We start from the raw sequence: 19,597 nt of genomic DNA, 5'->3' as shown, positions 1-19,597 counted from the left end.
ACAATGTTCATGTTTCTCGACCAAGCCAGAAGGGGAGTGGACCAGAACATCTGTGCTGGAGGCTGAGGTGGGCTAGGCTTCTCGTGGGGTGCCTGACACCCAGCTCCGCAGCCAGGCACAGCTCTGTAAGGGACGTGTGGCCTTCCTCCCCTGCATGGGGCGGTGTGTGCCGCTTTTGTCAAGTCCAAACTTCTTTCTCTTCCAGTCCAAATTTCCAGCTCTCGAGGCAGGAATGCCTGCATGGAGTTGCAGAGAGGTCTTTGCTGCTGCTACTGAGGAGGTTGGAGGTGGTTCAGTGTGCTTGTGGTACTCTGGGCAGCAGCGTACAAGGAAGCTTCAGGTAAACAGTGAGAGCTGTTCCTCACCTAATGCTGTGAGGGTGACTACAGCACAAGGTGGGAAGAGGTTGAGGGGAGCAGTAGGCAGATGAATTCAGAGCTTACATCATACCTGGACAAGGGCCAAGCTTAGGGTGAGTGTGCTCAATGTTAGTGGGCAAATGTCTCCCTCTACAGAGGAGGGTGGCATTGGAAGATGTTCTGTCCTGTTGCTGCTGTGTGCGCTTGATCATCAGAGCCAGGGGAGATGAACAGCTTGGACAAACAGACCTTCCCCTTGCAGCTCTGCTTGGCTGGCTGGGCCAAGTGCTTGCGGGAGTACAAAGACTGTGCTGTGCCTGTGCTTGAGCCTGCTGCTGCTGTCAGTGGGGTGTGTTCGTGCAGCAGAAGCTCTGAGGAAGCACAGCTACAGTCAATTGCCTGACGTCCCTGGGCAGGACCTGCCCTCGGCTTGCAGCCTTGGGGCTGGGAGAGCTCTGCTGGGTAGCTGCAAATGTTCTGTGCAAGCAGCCACAACCGTGGGCTTCATCCCGTGTCCGAGGTCTTGGCACGCTCTGCTCCTGCTGGATTTCCTTAAAAGCTTCTTGGGTGGGAGACTGCAGCCCATCATCTGCGCAACGGGGAAAGGTCTGGAGCAGTGCAGTGACCAGGTTCCTAATGCGTGGCCGGGGCTGAGGCTGCCTGCAGTGTGCGGGCTCTGAAAACCACAAACGGGACTCTCACCTGCTGCCTCGGGTGCTGCTTGTTTCCATCCCCTGTGCTGGAGCCTGGCTGCTCGTCTGCTGGAGGAGCTCAGGACTGTCGGGGGATGTCTGAGATCCCACTGCTTTCAGCGTGGTTTGTACCTGTGCTGCTGGATTCCCCCAAAGCAGGACCTGCTGGGCAAGAGCTTCCCCACTCCCACCTCTGACAGTTCTGTGAACACAAAGCAAGGTGCTGTTGCCATCTGCTGGCTTCCTGCACGAGCCTTCTTGGTTGATGGGGCTTCATTTCTGGCTCCTTCCATGCCTCTTGGGCTCCCACCTCCCCAAAGGAGCGGGCGATGCACCAAGGGGGCTGCTGCTGCCCCAGCCTGTGCAGTTCGGCTGTAACGGGCTGGGGTCTGGGGGCAGGGGCTGTGCTCTGCAGAGGCACTGTGCTGCCATGGGGAAGGGCTGTCTGAGCTCCGAGCAGCTTTGGCACAAACAGACGTGCCTGCCTGCACGCCTGCTGCCTGCCCGGGCCTGGCCACAAGTCCCGTGGTGGTGGCGCACCGAGCTGGAGGCGGCTTCACCCTCCCTGCTGCTGGCATCCCAGAGACATCTCCAGCAGCCATTTGCCAATCTGCCTGGGGGAAAACTGGCTGTAATGGGGACGGCCTATTCCTAAATAGGTCTTCCAGCATGGCCACCTTCCTATTTAGTGGCATTATTCAGGGGTGTGTGAGGGCTACAGAGCTGGTGCAGGTGCTGGCAGCAGTGCGGGCAGGGGGTGAAGGCAGCTCCACGGCAGTAGGGGAGAACAGGGCTGATTTCCCCCCATCCTGAGCTGCGTGGCGCTGCCAGATCCCTTCCCTTGGGGTCTGCTGTCAACCCCATTTTGGGCTGCCCTGAGGCACCGGGAGCAGAGAGATTTTTTTCCCTCTCCCTATCCACTGAGAGCTGAGCCCAGCCTCCCCATCAGTCATCCCCCAAAAAAGCACGATCGCGTTCTGTGCAAAAGTATTTTTATTGGGTACAAAAACAACATTCCAGTATAGTGAAAAACATGACATCAGTGCTGATGGAGCTTGTCCGGGCTAGAACCCGACACTTGCTGCTGGCTCCTCTGGTCCCGGTGCGGGCCATCGGGTCTGGTCCCATCACGCCTGGGTTTTGCTGGCGGCTCCATCCTCGGAGGCTGCTCCGGGCTGCGGCGCTGCGGGGCTGACCTGGATGGGCACGTTCCTCTCCGGGGCGGCCGGCAGGGCCAGCCGGGGGGCTTCGATGCGGAGCTGCCCCTCCTTGGACAGGGAGCAGCTCAGGGCCTCGGCATCCACCTCCTCGGGCACGTCCCACTCGCGCTTCAGCACCTCGTACTTGTAGGAGAAGGAGCCCTTCTCGTCGACGTTCTGCGTCTCCTTCTGCCCCACCAGCACCACCTTCCTGCCCACCACCTTCACCGACAGCTCCTCGGGGGCAAAGTTCTTCACGTCCTGGCAGACGGAGAAACCCTCCCCGGAGCTCTGGGTGGCGACCGCGCTGGCGCTCGGGGCTCGCTCGGCGGCGATGGGTCCTTGGCTGCTCAGGAGCTGCTCGAAGCTGCTCATGAACTGCCGAGCTTTCTCCATCTCCTGCTGCAGCTCGCTGAAGATGGTCTCAGCATGCGGCCAGAGGGTCTTCACCGTGCCCAGCCGGGTGGCCAGGGAGCTGGAGGCGAATGGAGCGAGGTGCATTCGGCAAAGCATCGCTGCTGCTGCTGCTGGTGCTGCTGCTGCTGCTGGTGCTGCTGCTGCTGCTGCTGCTGCTGCTGCTGCTGGCTCTCAGGCTGTTTCCTCTCCAGGAGGCTGGGAGCGCTATGCCCCGGCTCCGCCGCCTGCAGCTTTTATTTCCCTTCCCGGGAGGAGTGGCCTCGTCCCTCGCGTGGCGTCATCCCTCGGGAGAAGAGAAGAGCTCTTTCTGGCCCGTTCCAGCTCATTCTTGTTAGTCATCGCAGAGGAGAGGCACCTCTTACATCATGGCCAACATACCTTCGCCCTTACTGTTGCCGCTCCGCTCTCCTGGATTATAATTAGCAGCATCACCTCAGCCTCCAAACGGGATGCCTGAGCCACCCCTGCCAAAAATCTGTGGCCTTTCTGCTTCCCAGGCAGGGAGCGGGGCTGGGCTCCTCTCCTCGCTGCCTCTCCCTCCCCTCACCGTGGCCCATCCCCTGCATTTTCTGCCCCCCACCCCACTCACAGGACCCCCCTGCAACCCCATATCCCATGCGTGGGGTGAGAGTTGCCCACCCTGGGACCCCCAGGTGACACCAAAGCAAGCCACAAGACCCCCCCACCCCGGGCAGGGTACAGGGGCACTGGGTTTAGGGGCTGGTACTGGCGTCCCCAGCACGGAGGGGGGGGGGCTGGAAAGTGCGAGAGGTGCCCAGCAGCAGTGACGCACGGACACGTAGCCTGAGGGGGTGGGACCGTCCCGCATGCTGAAGAAAGCACAACATAACTCACGCTGTAGCACGGGGCCATGGGGAGGGCTTTGCTTGCCCCCCCCCGTCCCCGGGACCAGCGGTCCCGTGTGCTGCATCACGGTGGCTCTGCAGAAACCTGAGCCCCCGGCGGTGACCGCAGCGCCCTATTTGCGGCGGGTGACTCGTCCCCAGAAGCAGGCGCTGCTATTTCGGCTGCCGGCTAATCAGCCTCTCAAAAATAGGCGATGGCTCCGGGAGGGTGCGTGGGGAGAGAGCGTTCTGGAAGGGGCACACCCCTGGGGAGGCGAGGATAAAACCCGCGCGTCCCTGCCCCAGCCCAGCACCGCTCCAGCCCCTGCGCAGAGCTTCGGACGCAGCACAGCCCCGCAGCAGAGATGCTTTGCCGCCTGCACTTCATGCCTCCCACCTCCGGGTCCCTGTTCCCGTGGCTGGGACCCGTCCGCACCCTCTGGCCGCATCCAGGCACCCTCTTCGCTGAGCTGGAGAGAGAAATACGGATGGAGATGGAGAGGGCTCGGCAGTTCATGAGCAGCTTCGAGCAGCTCCTGAGCAGCGGGAGCAGCCCCGGCCGCGCCAGCATCGCCGCCGAGCGAGCCCCGAGCGCCAGCGCAGCCCTGACCCAGGGCTCCGGGGAGGGTTTCTCCGTCTGCCAGGACGTGAAGGACTTTGCCCCCGAGCAGCTGTCGGTGAAGGTGGTGGGCAGGAAGGTGGTGCTGGTGGGGCAGAAGGAGACGCAGAGCACGGACGAGAAGGGCTCCTTCTCCTACAAGTACGAGGTGCTGAAGCGCGAGTGGGATGTGCCCGAGGAGGTGGACGCCGAGGCCCTGAGCTGCTCCCTGTCCAAGGAGGGGCAGCTCCGCATTGAAGCCCCCCGGCTGGCCCTGCCGGCCGCCCCGGAGAGGAACGTGCCCATCCAGATGCCGCCGGCGGTGGCACAGCAGGCGGCCGGCGCGGACGACGGAACCGAGAGGGCCAAGGCGTGATGGGGAGCGCCGCGGGGCCCGGCTGAGCCCGGCTGCTGGGGCAGCCGCCGGCCGCAGAGCGGGGCCGTGCCGGCCCAACGCGGGTGTGTGTGTGTGGGGGGGGATCTCTGGCCAAAAGGCGTGAAATTTTTTGATATTTAATAAATATTTGTGACTTTTACACACGCGGCTTGCGAGTTGCTGAATTGCCCGCCCCGCTGCCTCGCTGTGCTCCCCGCCGTGCCCACGCAGTGAGGGTAAAGGAGCCGGGGCCGTGCAGCCGGGGGCACACCCGTGGCCCCCCCCGTTCTCCTTGGTGGAGGGGGGCGGCTGGGGGGGCTCCGGCCCCTGCGCGGCCCCGAGCAGCCCCCTTGCAGCCCAGGGGACAGCACCCTTGGGTGCCTCAGCACCCTGGGGGGACACAGCCCTGGGATCTCGGGGCTGGAGCCGTGGCACCCGAGCCGAGCCAGGCCGAGTCGAGCCTGGCCAAGCCGAGCCGGGCCGGGACGAGCCGAGCCGGGCCAAGCCGAGCCGAGCCGGGCCGGCCCGGGCCGGGCCAAGCCCCGTGCCCCCCCCGCGCCATTGCTGGCACCTTCCAGGCGCCGCCGGGCTTGGCGCGAACCCTCCGGCCGCCAAGCCACGCCCCCTAGTGAGATATGGGCGGGTCTTTCCATATATGGGCATGGGGGCGGTCCCTCTCATATACACCACGTGGACGGGGCGGGGCCACGGCCCATATTCGGCGCAGGAGGCGCGGCGTGCCCGGTGGGCGTGGCCTCACCGACGAGCGAGCGCCGAGAGGCGGAGCCTCGTCCATTTATGGGAAACGGGGGCGTGGCCTCGCTCCGTATTAGGCAGAGTGGGCGGGGAGAGGGGCGTGGCCGCGCTCCATATTTGGCAGCGCAGCGCAGGGCGCTCAGCGCCCGCTACCGCGGCCCCGGGACCCGGGCCCCGGGCCCCGAGCCCCGAGCCCCGAGCCCCGAGCACCGGCCCCGGGCTCCCCTCGTTTCGTGCCCCGCTGGGGGCGGCCCCGCGTTACCGGGCCCGGACCGCAGACCCTCGAGGCTATGGGGCCGCGTTGGGCCCCGGCTTCGCTTCTCGGGGGCCGGGGGCACGGAGCCCGCAGCCCCGGGCGGGAGCGGAGCCCCGACACAGCGGGAGCCCCGGCCCCGCCGTCCCGGGACCGCCGTCCCGGGAGCCCCGCGGCCACCCCCGTTCATCTCCGGACTACCGGTCCCGGCGTGCCCGGCGCGCAGGCGCAGTGCTCTGGCGGCGCACGCCGGGCCCGGCATGGCGGAGCCGGAGGCCGCGCAGCCCGGGAGACCCCCGCCGGGTCCCGGCACGGCGGCGGCGCCGAGCGGGGGAACCGGGAGCGGGGCCGGCCCGGTTCCCGGAGCGGCGGGAGGGACGGGTTCCAGCGATCCGGCCCGGCCCGGCCTCAGCCAGCAGCAGCGGGCGAGCCAGCGCAAGGCGCAGGTGCGCGGCTTCCCCCGCGGCAAGAAGCTGGAGAAGCTGGGGGTGTTCTCCGCCTGCAAGGTGGGCCCGGGGGGGCGGCCCCGGGGGGGTGCGGGGCTGGGGGGGGCGGTGCTGAGCTGGGTGGGATGGGGTGGGGGGGTGGGGGGTGCGGGGCTGGGGGGGGGTGCTGAGCTGGGTGGGACGGAGTGAGGGGGTGGGTGTGGGGAAGGGGTGCAGGAGGAGGGTGCTGAGCCGGGTAGGAGAAGGGTGCTGAGCTCGGCAGGATGGGGTGCGGGGCTGTGCATGGGTAAGGGGTGTAGGAATGGGGTGCTGAGCTGGGTGGGATGGGATGTGGGGCTGTGCATGGGCAAGGGGTGTAGGAACGGGGTGCTGAGCTGGGTGGGAGCAGGGTGCTGAGCTCGGCAGGATGGGATGTGGGGCTGTGCATGGGTAAGGGGTGCAGGAACAGGGTGCTGAGCTCAGCAGGATGGGGTGCAGGGCTGTGCATGGGCAAGGGGTGCAGGAACGGGGTGCTGAGCAGGGCAGGGGGTGCGGGAGCAGGGTGCTGAGCCGTGCAGGAGAGGATGCAGAGCTGTATATGGGTAGGGGATGCAGGAGCAGGGTGCTGAGCAGAGCAGTAGGGAGTGTGGGGCCGTGCATGGATTAGGGGTGTAGGAACAGGGTGCTGAGCTGGGTAGGAGCAGGGTGCTGAGCTCAGCAGGATGGGGTGCGGGGTTGTGCATGGGTAAGGGGTGCAGGAACGGGGTGCTGAGCAGGGCAGGGGGTGCGGGAGCAGGGTGCTGAGCCGTGCAGGAGAGGATGCAGAGCTGTATATGGGTAGGGGATGCAGGAGCAGGGTGCTGAGCAGAGCAGTAGGGAGTGTGGGGCCGTGCATGGATTAGGGGTGTAGGAACAGGGTGCTGAGCTGGGTAGGAGCAGGGTGCTGAGCTCAGCAGGATGGGGTGCGGGGTTGTGCATGGGTAAGGGGTGCAGGAACAGGGTGCTGAGCTGGGTGGGAGCAGGGTGCTGAGCTCAGCAGGATGGGGTGCAGGGCTGTGCATGGGCAAGGGGTGCAGGAACGGGGTGCTGAGCAGGGCAGGGGGTGCGGGAGCAGGGTGCTGAGCCATGCAGAAGAGAATGCAGAGCTGTGTATGGGTAGGGGATGCAGGAGCAGGGTGCTGAGCAGAGCAGTAGGGAGTGTGGGGCCGTGCATGGATTAGGGGTGTAGGAACAGGGTGCTGAGCTGGGCGGGATGGGGTGCAGAGCTGTGTGTGGGCAGGGAGTGCAGGAGCAGGGTGCTGAGCTGTGCAGGAGGGAGTGCAGGAGTGGGGTGCTGAGCCATGCAGGAGGGGATGTGGGGCTGTGTATGGGCAGGGGGTGCAGGAATGGGGTGCTGAGATGTGCAGGAGTGGGGTGCTGAGCTGGACAGGATGGGTGTGGGGCTCTGTATGGGTAAGGGATGAAAGAGCAGGGTGCTGAGCTGGGCAGGAGGGAGTGGAGGGCTATGCATGGCAGGGGGTGCAGGAGCAGGGTGCTGAGCAGTGCAGGAGCAGGGTGCTGAGCCACAAAGAAGGGGCTGTGGGGCTGTGCGTGAATAAGGGGTGCAGAAGCAGGGTGCTGAGCTGGGCAGGAGGTGCAGCAGTTGGTGCTGAGCCATGCACGGGCAGCGAGTACCAAAGAGGACGCAGGGCTGCGCGTGGGCATGGGCTGCGGGAGGGGGTTGGTGCTGAGCCGTGCAGGGCTGCACGTGGGCAGGGAGCGCGGGAGCGGGGTGCTGAGCTGGGGGGGGGGGGGGGGGGTGCAGGATGGGGGAGCAGGGTGTGCGGGATCCTGGGGTGCAGATTGGGGGGGGGGGGTGGCGGTGAGGATGTTTGGGGCGGGATGGGTGCTGTGGGGTGGGAAGGGGAGCTGCTGGGCCCCCGAAGGCGGCAGCCCTGGCACGGGGCAGCGCGCGGGGCTGCTGCGCCATGCCCTCCCCGTCCCTCGTCCCAGGCCAACGATGCCTGCAAGTGCAACGGCTGGAAGAACCCCAACCCCCCCACGGCCCCCCGCATGGACCTGCAGCAGCCGGTCACCAACCTGAGCGAGCCCTGCCGCAGCTGCAGCCATGCGCTGGGTAACCCCAAACCCCTGGGACCCTCCCCCGGGACCCCCTTGGGACCCGGACTGGGGTGGGGGTCTCACCGCAGCGCCCTCCTCGCTGCAGCCGACCACGTGTCCCACCTGGAGAACGTCTCGGAGGAGGAGATCAACCGGCTGCTGGGCATGGTGGTGGACGTGGAGAACCTCTTCATGTCGGTGCACAAGGAGGAGGACACGGACACCAAGCAGGTCTACTTCTACCTGTTCAAGGTGCGTCCGGGGCTGGCCGGCTGCTTCCCCTCTCCTCTGACCTCCTGGGACATGTTTTTATTTTTATCTGGGGCTGTGACGTGTCCGACCAGCCCCGCTTCGACCCCGTAAACCCGCCTCGTTCCCGGGCGCTGTCCCGCGTTCGGTTCCCCTGGGATTTCCAGGGAAGGAGCGGGCGTTAAACGAGTGCCGGGGGGCTGACGGGGTTCTTGCAGCTCCTCAGGAAGTGCATCCTGCAGATGAGCCAGCCGGTGGTTGAGGGGTCGCTGGGGAGCCCCCCTTTCGAGAAACCCAACATCGAGCAGGTGAGGCTCGCGAGCTGCGCCGGGGCCTCGTCCCGCGGCCTCGTCCTGCGCTTGGCCGCTCTCGGTGGTCCCAGCGCTCGCACCCTCCGTGGCGGGCGGCACCGAGGGGCTGCTGTTGCTTCCCTCGGCCTGTCCTGTGGTTTTCGGCCCCAGCGTGTCCCCTAATTGTGCAGACAGCGGGGCTTTTTGCTTTGTGGTGCAAACTCAGGCTCAGTTGGCTCTGTCCCTAAAAGCGGGTAACTGGAGAGAGCTGGGGTGGCTGGGGTCGGGCGCGCTGAGCAGCGATGTGGGTGATGGCCAGCGATGGCGCATCCTGCCCCATCCTGCCCCTGCTTTTTCTGCCTTTTTTCTCCAAACCTCCAAGTGCCTGGGAGCGGCTGCCCCAGCCCTGGGCTCCCCATTGCTCCTATGCCTGTGGTTTGTGCCCCCCAGCCCCGGTACCCCCCCCCCCGGTACCCGTACACCACCCCCTTTTCTCTCCCCCCTCCCCAGGGAGTCCTGAACTTTGTGCAGTACAAGTTCAGCCACCTGCCCCCCAAGGAGCGGCAGACCATGTACGAGCTCTCCAAGATGTTCCTGCTCTGTCTCAACTACTGGAAGCTGGAGACGCCGTCCCAGTTCCGGCAGCGCTCGCAGAACGACGACGTGGCCACCTACAAGGTCAACTACACGAGGTGAGGGAGGCAGGCAGCCTCCGATGGGGACGCCTCGCGTCCTCCACCTCTCCCCAGCCCCGCAGCCCTGGCTGCCCTGGCTCAGGGATTGGCAAAGTGGGGGCCAGGGAGCTGCTCTCCTGCCCCTGTCCTTCGTGGAAGCTCTTCCTCGTGTCTCCGAGCCCTGCCAGCTCTCCCGGAGCCGGAGTTCAGGTGTTGTGCTTCCAAATCACATCATCCATGAGCCCCGTGGGGTCTCCGCTTCCCGAGGAGGGCTCGTGCAGCTGTCCCAGGAGGGATGCTGAAGCTGAAGGGTCACCAAAGCCCGTGCTCTCTTGTCCCCGAGGTGGCTGTGCTACTGCCACGTGCCGCAGAGCTGCGACAGCCTTCCCCGCTACGAGACCACTCACGTCTTCGGGCGCAGCCTCCTCAAGTCCATCTTCACCGTCACCCGCCGGCAGCTGCTGGAGAAGTTCCGGGTGGAGAAGGACAAGCTGGTGCCGGAGAAGCGGACGCTGATCCTCACCCACTTCCCCAAGTAGGTGCCCGAGGCGGGGACGCCGTCGGTGAGGCCGCTGTGTCCGGCTCCTGCTGGCTGCCCGACGCGCGGCTCCCCGCCAGGTTCCTGTCCATGCTGGAGGAGGAGATTTACGGCGAGAACTCGCCCATCTGGGAGGCGGATTTCACCGTGCCGGCCACCGAGGGTGCCCAGCTGGTGTCGCGCCCAGGTACCTTGGGGAGCAGCTCCCCGCTGCTGGGGCTGCGGGGTGGAGGAGCGGGGTGAGGAGGTGGCTGGGATGCTGCCCACGCTGCCGCGGGGTGGATGAGGTGCTTCCGATCCACCGCGGGTGTTCCCGTCATGGGTGTTCATCCCTCCTCCAGCCGCGGTCAGCACCGTGGCCGTGCCCACCACGCCGCTCTTCAGCAAGAAGCTCAGCACCAGCAGCTCTGCCGCGAGCATGGACGCCGGCACGCCGGAGCCCATGCCAGGTAGGGCCAGCGCAGGGAGGAGCGGGACCCGGCTCGGTCCTGGTGGGGCTCCCTCGGGGTCCTGGTGGGGCTCCCTCGGGGTCCTGGTGGGGATCCTCGGGGTCCTGGTTCCTGAGGCGCTGCCCCCCTTCCCCAGGGGAGAAGCGGAAGCTGCCCGAGAGCCTGACGCTGGAGGACGCCAAGAGGATCCGCGTGATGGGCGACATCCCCATGGAGCTGGTGAACGAGGTCATGCTGACCATCACCGACCCCGCTGCCATGCTGGGCCCCGAGGTACGGGGCTTGGGGAGCACCAAGACAGCGCTACCGCGGGGCGCAGCCAGCAATCAGGGGCTCTGAGGTCCCCGTGCCACCCCAAATGCCTGGAAGGTGGGGGGGTCAGAGCTGCTCCCCCCCCCCAACATGCCCCGCAGACCAGCCTGCTGTCGGCGAACGCGGCGCGGGACGAGACGGCGCGGCTGGAGGAGCGGCGCGGCATCATCGAGTTCCACGTCATCGGCAACTCGCTCTCGCAGAAGTCCAACAAGAAGATCCTGATGTGGCTGGTGGGCCTCCAGAACGTCTTCTCCCACCAGCTGCCCCGCATGCCCAAGGAGTACATCACCCGCCTCGTCTTTGACCCGTGGGTGGCTGGCGGAAGGGGGGGGGGGGGGCTGGTTTTGGGGTCTCCCCGTCTCACCCTTGGCCTTGGAACCCTCCCCAGGAAGCACAAGACGCTGGCTCTCATCAAGGACGGCCGAGTGATCGGGGGGATCTGCTTCCGCATGTTCCCCACGCAGGGCTTCACGGAGATCGTCTTCTGCGCCGTGACGTCCAACGAGCAAGTGAAGGTGGGCTGGGGGGGGGGCAGGATGGTGCTGGGCCAGCTCCAGCGGGTGCCGGGGTGGTGCCAGCCCTGGGGTGGGAGCGGGGGCCCTGCAGGCGTCGCCCTGCCACGCGTGGTGGTGGGGTCCTGGCACCCTTGGGGGCTGTTGTGGGGGGTGTGAGGGCCCCCCCCGTCTCACAGCGGCTCCCCCAGGGCTATGGGACGCACCTGATGAACCACCTGAAGGAGTACCACATCAAGCACAACATCCTCTACTTCCTCACCTACGCCGACGAGTACGCCATCGGCTACTTCAAGAAGCAGGTGGGCCCCTTCCCCGGCTGGGGCTCCCCCCTCGGCCTCGTTCCCCTGCCCGCGAGCCCCCTCCCCACCTTCCATCTCCTCCCCCCCCCATAGGGATTCTCCAAGGACATCAAGGTCCCCAAGAGCCGCTACCTGGGCTACATCAAGGACTACGAGGGGGCGACGCTGATGGAGTGCGAGCTGAACCCCCGCATCCCCTACACCGAGCTCTCCCACATCATCAAGAAGCAGAAGGAGGTGCTGCTTTGGGGGGGGGACCCCAAACCCAGGGTGATGGGGACCCCAAGGGGGCAGTGACGGGAGCCATCCCTTGATTATCCCCATCTCCTCCCTTTTGGGGTCCCCAAAGGCTGGCATCGTCCCTGGAAATGGGCTTGCAGGGCAGAAAAAAAGGTCACTTTTGGGATTTCCAGTGGCAAGGGCTGGCCCTGGGCAGGAGGAGGGTGCAGCCTCATTCCTTGGATCTGCGGGGGGGGTCCTGGAGCATCCTGCAGTGCCCGCTGATGTCCCCCCCCGCCCCGTTTCCCACCGCAGATCATCAAGAAGCTGATCGAGAGGAAGCAGGCGCAGATCCGCAAGGTGTACCCGGGGCTCACCTGCTTCAAGGAGGGCGTGCGGCAGATCCCCATCGAGAGCGTCCCCGGCATCCGTGAGTCCGCGGGCAGGCGGCGCTGCTCCGTGCCGCCTGGGTGCCGGAGGGTCCCTGGGGAAGGGGCGGGGGGCCCCGTCCTGACCCCGCAAGTGGGGTGCTGAGCGCCAGGTGGCTGAGGGCAGGGCCCTGGGGTGTGATGCTGAGCCTTGTTCTTCCAGGAGAAACGGGCTGGAAACCTCTGGGGAAGGAGAAAGGGTGAGCGGTGCCTGGTGGGGGGGCTGCGTCCCCTGGGAGCAGCGGCGCTGGGGGCTCCCGGTTCGTGTCCCCCGCAGCGGGAGGCTGGTGCCGATGGGCTCCGTGCTCACGGGCTCTGCTCTGTCCTGCAGCAAAGAGCTGAAGGACCCCGACCAGCTCTACAACACCCTCAAGAACCTCCTGGCCCAGATCAAGGTGGGGAGCGGGGGCGTGCTGCGGTGCCATTCACCCCCCCCCACCCAGTCCCCTGGGGGGGAAGGCAGGGTGACCCCATCACGGCTCCCGGCTCTGCCTGGGTTACGAACGCATTATTTGGGGAGCAGGACCCCAGGGTGCTGGGGCAGATGGGTGCTGCCCCCCCCCATGATAACCTCTGCCCCCTCCCCAGACCCACCCCAGCGCGTGGCCCTTCATGGAGCCGGTGAAGAAGTCGGAGGCGCCGGACTACTACGAAATCATCCGCTTCCCCATCGGTGGGTGGCGGGGGGCCGTGGGGGGGCTGCAGCGTGCCCAGGCCTGGGGGGGGGGGGGCATGGTGGGGAGGGGGGTTTGCTGTTGGGGTGCTGGGACATCCATGGAGCGAGGCAGGAGAGAAAGAGGGGACCCCTTGGGTACCTCTTGGGGACCCCTGGCTTGGGTCTGGCTTGGCGACCCGAGGGGATCCTGCTGTCAGGGATGGGTGGGGGGCACGGGGATGTGCTGGGGGCGGGGGGGGGCCTGACCCTTTTCCCCCAGACCTGAAGACGATGACGGAGCGCCTGAAGAACCGCTACTACGTCACCAAGAAGCTGTTCATCGCCGACCTGCAGCGCATCATCACCAACTGCCGCGAGTACAACCCCCCCGACAGCGACTACTGCAAGTGTGCCAACACCCTGGAGAAGTTCTTCTACTTCAAGCTCAAGGAGGGGGGGCTCATCGACAAGTAGGGGGGGGTGGGCCTGGACTCCTGGGGCTGCTGCCAGGCCCCCCCCTTGGTCCTTGCCTGCAGCCGGGGAGGGGCAGGGCTGGAGAGAGGAACCCCCCTCTGGGCAGGGTTTGCTGCTGCTGAACAGCCGGGGGGGGTCCGGGGTGTTCCCCCTGGGGGGGGGGGGGGTCCGGGGTTTATCCCTGCACTGGCAGCCCCCCATTCCTAGGGGAATGTGAGGGGTGGGGGGGGTTGGAGTGGAGCTGCCTTGCTGCCTCTCCCCTGGGGCCGTGCCTTCTGCCCCCTGCTCTCGGTGCTGGGGCAGGCCCCCCCCCCCCCCCCAGTGTCTTGGTGCCAGGGCAGGACACCCCCCCCCCCCCCCATGCTTTGGGTTTCTGCAGGGGCCTCACCTCCCGCTCCCATCCACGCACAGGCAGCGCCTGCTCCTCCTCTTGAATGTACGGCAGGACCCCCCCCTGCCCGCTGTGGGGCAGAGACCCCCCCTCCTGGGCTCGGGGGAGGGGCGGGGGGGGGTCCCTGCTCCTGCTGCCTCTCCATCAGCTCTTCCCTGGGGGCAGGGGCGCTGCACCCTCCCCTCCCAGCTCCCCCTTGCCTTGCTGGGGGCACCTGGGGGGGTCTCGTCCTATCTCCTGCTCCCCCTTGCTCTGTGAGCCAGCTTCAGCAGCGTGGGGCTGTGGGGCTGGCTCTTGCTCGCATCCTTTCCTTGCCCCCCCCCGTCCCCGTTCACCCCATGGGAGCGGGGCTGGGGCGTAGCATTAATTTATCCCCTGCTTGGTCGCCTGCTGCCTTATTGCCCCTGGCTGTCCTTGGTGTCGGGGGGTGCTGGTGCCCCTTTGGGGTCCTGCTGGCCTTGCTGGGGGGGGGAAACCAGACCCCCTCCAGCCCTTCCCGTCCGCCCATTCCATGTGACTGTTTTTTTTATTTGGGTTGTTGTTGTGTTGTTTTTTTTTTTTAATTAAATAAATGTGCACACCCAGCTGCCCCCTTGTGTCTGGCCCTGCACCGGGGCCCCCAAACCTCAGAGGAGGAGGGGGGGGAGAGCTCCAGGGCCGGTGGGTGCTGTGAGGGGGGGGTACTGGTTTGAACTGGGGCGGGCACTGGGATCAACTGGGGGGGGGTCGGGGATGGGTTGGGAGGCGCTGGGCTGATGGGGGAGGGGATATGCACGGGGGGGTGCAGATGGATGGGGGTGCACCAGGCTTAAGTGGGGGGTGTGAAGGAGCTGGGGGGGCACTGGTTTGAACTGGGGGGCAGTGTGGGTGGGGGTGCACTGGGCTGAACTGGGAGGCGGGGTGGGGCTGGGCTGGGTGCGTGGCGTAGGGAAAGGCTGCGGCAGCTCCTCCTGCTTTCGGTTTCTGTTCCCGACCGGGGCGGGGACCGGGATCGGGACCGGGGTCGGTGCGAGCCGGGCGGCTTGGCACGGCTCGGCTCGGCTCGGCTCGGCTCGCTTCATCCCAGACCCACTCAACCGCGTGTCCCGGCTTGGCATCGCGACCAAGAGGGGTCCCCCACCCCGGCTGCCTCCCCGGGTTTCGTTTCCTAACGGGGAGCAGTGCCGCCGGCGTCGCCCATGGAGCTGCGGGGGTACCAGCACGAAGCCGTGGCCCCAGCCCTGCGTGGCCGCAACTGCATCGTCTGGCTGCCCACGGGGGCCGGCAAGACCCGCGCCGCCGTCCACGTCTGCTGGAAGCACCTGGAGAGCCGGCGGGACGGCCGGGTGGCCGTGCTGGTCAACAAGGTGGCCCAGGGTCCCCGTCCCCTACCCTGGGAGATAACGGGGCTGGGGGGGGGACACAGCGCCGGCTGCTCGCCGGGCGGTGGTCCCGGCTCGGAGCTGATGGGGTCGGTGGGGTGTAGGTGCACCTGGTGGAGCAGCACGCCAAGGAGGAGTTCCACGTCCTGCAGGGCGCCTTCAGGGTGACGGCCATCAGCGGGGACAGCAGCCACAAGTGCTTCTTCAGCCAGGTGGCGAAGTGCAGCGACGTCGTCATCTGCACGGCCCAGATCCTGCACAACGCGCTGCTGAGCCGGGAGGAGGACGCGCGCGTGGAGCTGACGGGTGGGCACGGGACCCCCCTGGCTGGGACACCCCCTCCCCGGCACGTCCCTGCGCTGCTCACCCCGCTCTCCTCCCTCGCTCCCGTGCAGATTTCTCCCTGCTGGTGATAGACGAGTGCCACCACACGCACAAGGAGGCCGTCTACAACAAGATCATGTTGAATTACCTCCAGCGCAAGCTCGGCGGGCAGCGGGACCTGCCGCAGATCCTGGGCCTGACGGCGTCCCCCGGCACCGGGGGGGAAACGTCCTTCGAGGGGGCCGTGGAGCACATCCTGCAGGTGGGTGCTGCGCCCCCAGCCTGGGGTTCAGTGGGGTGCGCGGTGGTGGTGCCGGGTGCCAGCGAGCACCCAGCATCGTGCTGGGCTGCCGGGGCTCAGGGCTGGGTTTTGGGGCTCTCCCCTTTCAGATTTGCGCCAACCTGGACACTGAGGTGATCACGTCGGCGCAGGAGCACGTGCAGCAACTGCAGAGACAAGTGCCCCAGCCCAAGAAGCAGTACGACCTGTGCCAGGAGCGAGCATGGGTGAGAGGTGGCGGGTCGAGCCCACGGCATTGCCCCCAGGTCCTGCTGAGCTGGGGGGGTCCTCCCTGGCTGTTTGGGGGGGTCCTGGAGTCCCCCTGTCCCCCCAGCTCAGGCCGGTTGAAGGAATCAGCTTAGCCAGAGCTTTGGTGCAGGGGATCCCATAACCATCGGGGTCCTGCCACGCAAACCACCCCTAACCCCAACCCACCCGGCTGCACCCCCGGAGCAATGTCCCCAACCCCCTGGGTCCTGAGCCCCTCTCCGCTCCCAGGACCCCTTCGGCCAGCGGCTGAAGAAGATCATGGTGCAGATCCAGCAGCACATGGAGATGGCGGGGCTGCCGCAGGACTTCGGCACGCAGACCTACGAGCAGCAGGTCGTGGAGCTGGAGAAGAGAGGTGAGGAGGCGGCGGCAGGGGGTGCTGGGGGGCACGGGGCTGGCGGGGGCCGGGTGTCACCACCCCGGTCCCCGTTCCCTCGCCAGCGGCGGAGAGGTTTTGTCGCAAGACGCGGGTGTGCGCGCTGCACCTGCGCAAGTACAACGACGCTTTGCTGATCAACGACACGGTGCGCATGGTCGATGCCTTCGAGTACCTCCAGAAGTTCTACGCCATGGAGAGGGACATGAAGGACCCCACCGAGCGCTTCCTGGCCACCACCTTTGAGGGTAAAAGAAGGGCCCGGGGGGGGGTTGCAGCAGGGTGGGTGCAAGGCTGGTTTTGGGGGCACGGAGCACCCCTCACGCCCCGCTTGCCTGCGCAGAGAACAGGGCGAGCCTGCTGGCGCTCGCTGGGTGCCAGCTCTACGAGAACCCCCGGCTGAGCAAGCTGGAGGAGATCCTGCGGGAGCACTTCCAGCCCCAAGGGTCTTCTCGGGGCATCGTCTTCACCAAGACCCGGCAGAGCGCCCACAGCCTGCTCAGCTGGCTGCAGGATGCGGCCACGCGGGGCGGGCAGCACATCAGGGCGGCTGTCCTCACCGGGGCCGGCTACAGCAACCAGACCAGGCACATGACGCAGGTGAGGGGACCGGGACGTGCACGGAGCACTGAGGATGGGAAGGAGCTGGATGGGGTCCAGCCCTACCTCTCTGCACGCTTTGGGGGTGCTGCGAGGGGCTCGGAACCCTACACGGTCCCCGCTCCAGGAGCAGCCCCGGAGCATTTCCCCCTTTGTCCCCGCAGAACGAGCAGCAGGACGTGATCAGGCAGTTCCGCAAAGGAGACCTCAACCTGCTCTTCTCCACCAGCGTGGCCGAGGAGGGCCTGGACATCCCCAAGTGCAACATCGTGGTGCGCTACGGGCTGATGACCAACGAGATCGCTATGGTGCAGGTAGCACCCAGGCTCCCTCCAGCCCCCCTGCCTGGTCCCTGCTGGGATGCCCCAAAGCCACCTGGGGGGGCACGTGGGGACCCCCATTACACCCCGTGCATCCACTGGCAGCTCCTTGGGGACGAGGCCGACCCCAGGCAGAGCCTTGCAGAGGTGCAGCGGCACAGGAGGAGCGTGCCGTGCCCCACAGGACCTGCAGCACGAGGGGGTCGGCCGCAGCCCTCCCCTGCTGACCGCAGCGTTTGGCCCCTCTGTTACAGGCCCGGGGCCGTGCCCGCGCCGAGAACAGCGTGTACTCTGTGCTGGCCAAAGCCAACAGCAGGGAGGTCTCCCGGGAGCTGCTCAACGATGACCTGGTGGAGCTCATGCAGAGGGCCATCCGGGCGGTGCAGGCCATGCCCGAGCGCGAGTACCGCCAGAAGGTGAGCGCTGCGGAGGGCCAGACAGCTCCTGCCCCTGGCTGCTGATGGGCACAGCCCCCTCTGCGCCCTGGTTTTCGGCTGCCTGCTTGGGGCAGCACCGGCTCCTGGGAAGGGGTGCCATGAGCTGCACGGGGCAGCGTCTGCGGGTCTGTCCCGCCGTGCGGCTCACGCTCTCCAGGACAGCGCAACCCTCCGTGGCCACATCTCCTGCTGCGTCTGCGGTCTGTCCCTCTCTGTTACCCCGTGCTGACCCCGTCCTCCCCCTTGTCTCGCCTCCCCTGCCCTCTTTGCAGATCGCGGAGCTGCAGCGAAATGCTGTCATCGGCTGGCGAGTGAAAGAAGCCAAGATCAGCGAGAGGCGGCAGCAGCACGACCCGGACGACGTTCGCTTCTACTGCGTCAACTGCAACGTGGCCGTGTGCTGCGGCAGCGACATCCGCACCGTGGAGGGCATGCACCACGTGAATATCAACCCCAATTTCAGGTAGGAGCGAGCAGGCAGAGGCCGGCTCTCAGGTGTCACCCACATGAGCCACCGCGCGCTCTGCGCGGGATGGGCAGGGGTGGCAGCAGCACTGGGGACATTGCTCCGGGGAGGTCACGGGGGGCTCCGTGGGGCCGTGCGGCTACGGGAGCATAAGTGCTGATGGGGTTTTATCCCCTGGACCGTCCTTAGGGTGTTTTTTGGTCCTTTCCTTGCAGGTTTTATTATACGGTCTCGTTGGGGAAAATAAGCTTCGCGCGGACGTTCAAGGACTGGGAGCCTGGGTGCCGCGTCATGTGCAGCGGGTGCAGCCAGGTGAGCGGGGCCACGGAAATCCCCCCTGCTTGCCCCTAGGCTGTGCCACTCGCCTCATGCATCAGCTCCTGGCCAAGGAATTGGGGCTGCCTTTCCCTTCAGCACGTGGTCCCTCTTTGTGCCACGCGTGTGGGACATGGACGTGGGTAGCTGTGCCCTGGGACGTGCCCTGGGAGGAGGGAGCTGCCTCCAGCACCCAGCTGTGGGGTCGCAGGCACGGCCCTGCAGCCTGGGCTGCTGCACCACACGGTGGTGACCGTCCCCCCCCTCCCCGTCCACGCAGGAGTGGGGAATGGAGATGATCTACCAGCACGTCAAGCTGCCCATCCTCTGCATCAAAAACTTCGTGGTGGAGACCCCGGATGAGAAGAGGAGGTACAAGAAGTGGAGCAGCGTGACGTTCCCCGTCAAGGAGTTTGACTACCTGGAGTACTGCTCCAGCACCCAGGAGGACGAGTCCTTCTAGAGCCGGCTCGCTCAGTGCTACTCACAGACCACAGGGAACCTCCCTATCCCCCTCGCCATGGGGCAATCCCCCCGGGCCCACGCAGACGGGCAGCTGTGCTTGCTCTTTCCCTTTCGAGCCTGAGCTTCTGCAGCACAACCCTTCCTAGAGCCCGTGGCTGCGGGGGGAGAAGGCTTCGCTGCGCCCATCCCCAGGGGAGCGGCTGCAGGGTGGCGATGAAGCACAAGGCACGGGGATGGAAAAGCTCCCGAGCCCTTGGTGCCCGCTGGCCAGCCGCTCCTGTCCCCCGCAGCGCGCTGGGGCTGCCCGCACGGCCGGTGCAGGACCCCGCTTAGGGAGCCAGCCACCCGACACGGGCACAGGGTGCAGGCCGGCGTTTCTCTGCTTTGTGAATTCGACCATCCTGCATTAAAGGCATGCGTTCATGCTGGGCACGAAGGCGACGCTGTGCGGTCTCATTCGTCGTGCGAGCTCGCTGCATGCGGGTGGGAAGGATGCGGGCAGCCCTCGCTGTGCCTCCTGCCCTCGGCAGAGCTCGATGGGACGGCTCTGGGACGTTGCACGGAGCCGGACCACGGCATCACCCGCCCGGTAGCTATCACACACCGCGTTGGTTCTGCTAGGGTCCCCGCCAGCAGCCCCCCTGCCTGGGGAGCACTTTGCTTGCGTGGGGCTGCCGCAGCCGGACCCCCCCGTGCAGCCACCAGCACCTCGCCCACCCCGGGGGGGGGGCAGCAGAGCAGAGTGGGCTGTGGACCCCCCGGCACGGCTCAGCCCCGCAGAAGCACGTCCAGGAGCCGCAGGGGCATCTCCCCTTGTGCAGCAATAAAAGGGCTGAGGGGCTGAACTGGGGCACCCAGCGCAAGGGA

The 19,597-nt window shown here is 66.7% G+C and overlaps 4 protein-coding genes across 4 annotated transcripts; 3 read left to right on the top strand and 1 right to left on the bottom strand.

Moving 5' to 3' along the window:
* Positions 1 to 2,026: 2,026 nt before the first annotated feature.
* Positions 2,027 to 2,876, bottom strand: HSPB9 (heat shock protein family B (small) member 9). The gene has a single exon (XM_083808791.1). The coding sequence runs from the start codon at positions 2,761 to 2,763 to the stop codon at positions 2,179 to 2,181; it is 585 nt and encodes a 194-aa protein (XP_083664917.1). The 5' UTR covers positions 2,764 to 2,876; the 3' UTR covers positions 2,027 to 2,178.
* A 611-nt stretch (positions 2,877 to 3,487) lies between these two features.
* On the top strand, positions 3,488 to 4,646 carry LOC310885419 (heat shock protein 30C-like). The gene is given in 3 exon segments (XM_083808787.1): positions 3,488 to 3,747; positions 3,749 to 3,804; positions 3,807 to 4,646. Coding segments are annotated over 3 exon segments (756 nt in total). The 5' UTR covers positions 3,488 to 3,727; the 3' UTR covers positions 4,487 to 4,646.
* A 771-nt stretch (positions 4,647 to 5,417) lies between these two features.
* Positions 5,418 to 14,099, top strand: KAT2A (lysine acetyltransferase 2A). Its single transcript, XM_083808786.1, has 18 exons — positions 5,418 to 6,001; positions 7,913 to 8,036; positions 8,127 to 8,272; positions 8,488 to 8,577; positions 9,070 to 9,251; positions 9,577 to 9,768; positions 9,852 to 9,958; positions 10,113 to 10,220; positions 10,357 to 10,493; positions 10,634 to 10,842; positions 10,924 to 11,050; positions 11,239 to 11,349; positions 11,443 to 11,586; positions 11,884 to 11,998; positions 12,160 to 12,196; positions 12,328 to 12,391; positions 12,585 to 12,669; positions 12,932 to 14,099. The coding sequence occupies exons 1-18, from the start codon at positions 5,756 to 5,758 to the stop codon at positions 13,123 to 13,125; spliced, it is 2,418 nt and encodes an 805-aa protein (XP_083664912.1). The 5' UTR covers positions 5,418 to 5,755; the 3' UTR covers positions 13,126 to 14,099.
* A 392-nt stretch (positions 14,100 to 14,491) lies between these two features.
* DHX58 (DExH-box helicase 58) lies at positions 14,492 to 19,166 on the top strand. The gene is made up of 12 exons (XM_083809681.1): positions 14,492 to 14,862; positions 14,982 to 15,183; positions 15,273 to 15,463; positions 15,592 to 15,708; positions 15,980 to 16,106; positions 16,193 to 16,375; positions 16,471 to 16,727; positions 16,892 to 17,041; positions 17,302 to 17,463; positions 17,757 to 17,947; positions 18,166 to 18,262; positions 18,546 to 19,166. Exons 1-12 carry the CDS (start codon positions 14,695 to 14,697, stop codon positions 18,726 to 18,728), a joined length of 2,028 nt encoding a protein of 675 aa, XP_083665807.1. The 5' UTR covers positions 14,492 to 14,694; the 3' UTR covers positions 18,729 to 19,166.
* The last annotated feature ends 431 nt before the right edge of the window (positions 19,167 to 19,597 follow it).

Source organism: Anser anser (genome assembly GCF_964211835.1).
Source record: "Anser anser genome assembly, chromosome: 23".
Classification (NCBI taxonomy): domain Eukaryota; kingdom Metazoa; phylum Chordata; class Aves; order Anseriformes; family Anatidae; genus Anser; species Anser anser.
This window is presented reverse-complemented; position numbering and strand designations above follow the sequence as displayed.